At 48.9% G+C, this 4,564-nt stretch overlaps 1 protein-coding gene across 1 annotated transcript in view; it reads right to left on the bottom strand.

The window, feature by feature from the left end:
• Nucleotides 1-2,071, bottom strand: part of HEXB (hexosaminidase subunit beta) — a 31,499-nt gene extending 29,428 nt beyond the window's left edge. The window contains exon 1 of the mRNA XM_014525151.2: nucleotides 1,967-2,071. Within this exon, the coding sequence (XP_014380637.1) occupies nucleotides 1,967-2,071 (105 nt within the window). The remainder of the gene's footprint in view (nucleotides 1-1,966) is intronic.
• Between the last annotated feature and the right edge of the window lie 2,493 nt (nucleotides 2,072-4,564).

Below are 4,564 nucleotides of genomic sequence, written 5' to 3'. Positions count from 1 at the left end.
CGCCCTGGGGGACCTGGGGCACAGCCCGAGCCGCGAGCCCGCCTTGGAGCTGCGTGGGGGCGGGAGCAGGTCTCTCCCCGCGGCCTCTTGTCGGGAACGCCCGGGGAACCGGGGCTGGAAGGGGCGCAGGGATCGTCTATAGGGTGGCCATCATAGAGGACAGTCCGGTTGTCCTCTGTCCTCATACGAAACCCGACTCCTTTATGTCCTCGGCAAGTGAGGCTGCAAGTGAGAGAGAAACGGGGTGGGGGGAACGGGGACGGGAATTCTTTCTTCAAGAGAAAAATAGTGGACATAAAGGTGTCAGGTTTTGTATCCATAGAGGGCAGAATAGCAGAAAACCAGAATGTCCTCTACAATGGCCACCCTAGTCATCTAGGCCGGCTCCTGCCTGAGGCACCATTGCCCCTACCCAAACCCACCCCTAGACACCTGCAATCTGGCCTGTTTGCAGACCTGCGGTCAACCTGGACACCTCAGAGACATCTCTAGCAGCTTCAGGCCCCACTGTTGAAGGTCCTGAGGCTCCTAGACATGGGCTCGAGGCTGGGAGTGGTTTCTCCAAGGTATGGGGCTCAGGCCTAAGGCGAAGCGAGGCTGGCATGGGTTTGCTCTCTTGCACCTCTCCTGAGCGGTGAGAGGGGTTAGCCACATTGGCCTCAAGTCAGGCCGCAGGCAATGAAGAGATGCGCCTTCAGGTGCAAACATGTAACACTTTGAATGCTTTACATACCCTCTAAACCCCAAGCATCTAGGCGTGCAGGCCACGTTAGCTGAACATCTTAATAGCACACCAGGAATATCAAATACTTTTTTGAGCTTGTCCTCCTTGAACCAATTCAATGCTACGAGTGGGCAAAGAGCATTCTGTGCCTAGCATCTGCCCTGTCCTCCGAGCATCCCGGCACCACTCCTCATGCCTCCAAACTCATGCAAGGCAATGGGGCTGCTTTGGGGTGCACTGCAGCCAGGACTCTACTGCCCAAGGATCTAGTGCCTGCAGAGATGGGGAAGCAGAAAGCCTCTGTGTCATTTTCACTTCCCTGCTAGGGACCCTCATTTTGGGTAAGGGGTAGTCAGGTTCTGGGGAAGGTGGTCTTTGTAGCCTCCTGGTGATGGTGAGTGCATGGCTGTGCCCATAACAGTAAACACCTGTCAATCGCTGGGTGGTTGTGCGGGGAAACAGAGCCATTGCACAATGGACACTTAACAGAACAGACTGGCTGTCAATTCCCTGCTCCCACAGCACCAGGAAACCCTTAGTCTCCAACCCCTTTTCTTCTGTCCCCTCGTGAGGGCTCTCGGGGAAATTCTAAGCTCTGACCCCTGGAAGGCTTGATTGTTTGAGTACTCAACCAACCTCTAGTGCTGGTTTGGCAGCAACACAAGCCCTGAAAGGTAAGGGTTCTACTCAGAAACCTCAGCAGTGTATGTGTGGTCAGCTACCATCCAGGAGTAATTGTGAACCAATTCCCAATCAGTGATGTTCTTGGAACAGTTAAAATGTTTTGTCTGTCTGCACCCCAAAAGACAACCTAAATTAGAGGTGCATAAGCCCCTTAATGAGGGGGGAAAGGAGTTGGGGGAAATGTCCCAACCACTGACTTGGCAGGGGTGAAAACATCAGCTGCTGCCAGAAGCTGTGCTTTGTGTTTGTGTTTGTGATCATCACGGTGGCAACTGGAAGTCCTTGCTTCAGCTTTGCCCTGGGTGCCCAACTGTGCCTATACACTACTGTGCATAAGCATTCATGATTCCCAAGCTCGCTTTGCTTCAGCTGGTTAAGTGAGCTAAGGCTCATGAAAGCTTATGCATCTCTGATTTAGTTAAGTGCCTCTCTACCCTGCCTTCTTACAGGAAGGACAAGGAGCCTGCTACCACTTGCAACCACAGGTAATTTCTCAGGTGATAGAGGCTTATATTTATGTAGGGGAAGGTATGGGCTTTTAATCTTACCCCCTCTTACATGTATTGATTTATCTGGTAATTGTATCTGGTTTATGCAGCACATGAATGCATTATAATCTCTTGCTTCATCAAAACCTGAGGAGAGGAGGGAGAAATTCTGCATTGCACTGGGTCAAGTAAACAGTGTCTGTCCTGATGCGCAGTGGAATGACCACTGTTGTTAGTAGATTTCCACAGACATCAAAGGAAGAACTTGGCCTTTGTAGGTTTATATGCTATGTGTTCAAACCCTTATTGCTTTTATAAGTCAAAATAAAAATGTGCTCCCTTTTGAGGGCCACAACTACTTCAGTTTTGTCCTGTTTTGTCTTCTAGTTCCCTGTCCGAAGTGTTTCAGTCCTATATCCTACCATCTACTACAATGTCGTGGATCAGTAGTTTTCTGATGGATCTTTTCTTGTGTCATAAAAGACATTGCTCAAATTGAATTTGTCCATAGGAATGTGGTAACTTTAGCAAGTTTTCTTCTTAGAATTACCATTAGTTTTTAAAATGTGCTCTGATAAAAGATGAAATGTTCAGTTTCAGTTTTATCAGGATTATTTCCATTTTTCCTTTCAAAATGTTTTGTTTTCACATACATTTTTATTGCAAGAAAAATCTAAATTGGGATGAAGGATTCTGATTTTATTGAAATGTAATTTTTTAAGATTTTGATTCAGTAAAAATAATTATGTTCCAGTGGAACAGTGCAACAATCCTCCTGTGTGCAAGATACTGAAGGTTTGAGGATTTAATCATTTTAAGCATTGCACAAAGAGCTGGATGGATACACAGCGACGTATCTCAATGACAAGATAACAAGGCATTTTATAAGCAGCTTCTTAGGGAGGACACAATTAGCAAACAAAACATGAATGAAAATGTTGTAACATTGGGGAAGTTTTGTTGAGATACCGAATGGAATGTGAGGTTAGAAAGTGACAGCGATGTGAGCCCCTTGCCTTGGACTGCCATCCTGCCTTGGTTGAGGGAGAGGCCTAGAAAATGAAATGGTTGGCAAATCTGTGCTGGTGAGAGCTGCCTGATCTTTAAAATCAGGTACCAAAGACATTCAGAAACTCTACTGAGGGAGCATAAATATCTGGTTCTGTATAGTCTTATATGATCATTGATAAATCAGTTAATAGTGGGTCAGCACCCTTTATGTTAAATAATCCTGTATTATGCGGAAAGTCCGGCAAACCATATCTTCACTGAAATAGTTACAGAGGTCTGGGAGAAACACACACACACACACACTTCAAAGCAAGGAAATTTAAAGTTTGAGGAACATGCTTTTGCTGCTCCCACTCCTGGAGCTCACAGTTCCCCATGTAACTTCCTTATGCTTCATTCTCAAAGATTAAAAAAAAAAATTGTGGCATGTAATAGATCCCTCTAATGCACGATATCGTTCAGGGCTGTTTAACTGGTAGCCCATGTGTTGCATGCAGCCCCTGGAGGGTTGACATGCAGCTCCCAGACTCTCGGCCAGCTGCCATTTCTCCTCCCCACTTGTTCCTGCTGTGGCAGCTGGGAGGGTGCTGGACTGTCCAAGCTGCACATATGGCAAAGAGAGCCTGCCTACACTGCAGATGGGTGGTGTGTGTGGTCAGAAGAGTGTATGGGTGTGCCAAAGGAAATGCAAACTGCTTGAGCAATGGGGAGGTGGCCCATGTGGCCGGGAAATGGGGGAGCCAGGTTGCCCACACTAGCTGGTTGGGAGAGTGATGGCAGCTCACCTCCCCTCTTCTCTCAGCCACACACACCACACGGGGAAAGCTGGACTGCCTGTGCTTGTAGGATGCACACAGCTGGAGGAGAGCTGAACAGCCTGGCTCTGCCTCCCAAACCACACATGCAGTAATACCTATCCTTCCCACTGTGGGGAGGGAGCTGGGCTGCCTTTGCTGGCAGGGGGGCTGTCCCCACAGCCCCTGCATGCAGCTGAAACAGGAGAGAGCTGGGTTGTATGGACAGTTGGAGGGGTGGGGGTGGCACTGGGCAGCCCACATGGTTGGGGAGACGCTGGGGGGGCATGCAGTCCCTGTGTCTGTGGCCCACGTGGCATCCAACCCCTGGCTTCCTGGAAGTTGGACAACCCTGAAATAATGCGGTCACAAAGCTTCCTATCATGCGTGAATGACCTTTACCTGACTCAAGAAGTCTACGGGCCAACAAGAGGTAAAGTGCTGCTCGACCTAGTACTGTCTACTGGGGATGATCTAATCGGCGACCTAGTGATCAATGGGAAGCTGGGTAACAGTGACCACAAGCTGATCACCATCTGCCGTAAAGCTGGCAAGTCAGTCAGCAACACTGAAGTCCTTGACTTCAGGAAAGCCAACTTTGACAAGCTCAAGAGGCTTGTCAGTGAGGCCCTAAGGGACCACAACCCCATGGGGAGGGGAGTTTAGGAAGAGTGGGTGCTCCTCAAGGGAGCGATCCTCAACGCGCAAGCTAATTCTATTCCATCTTGGAGGAAAGGCAGCAAGAGGGCACAGCAGCCCCCCTGGCTCTCCAGGGATCTAGCAGACCTCCTGAGGCTACAAAGAAAGACCTACAAAGGATGGAGGATGGGATTCACCTCCAAGGAGGAATATTCTGCACTAGT

This window comes from Alligator sinensis, unplaced genomic scaffold (genome assembly GCF_000455745.1).
Source record: "Alligator sinensis unplaced genomic scaffold, ASM45574v1 scaffold290_1, whole genome shotgun sequence".
In the NCBI taxonomy this organism is placed as follows: domain Eukaryota; kingdom Metazoa; phylum Chordata; order Crocodylia; family Alligatoridae; genus Alligator; species Alligator sinensis.
The sequence above is the reverse complement of the archived record's forward strand: the minus strand, read 5'-3'. Positions and strand labels throughout refer to the sequence as shown.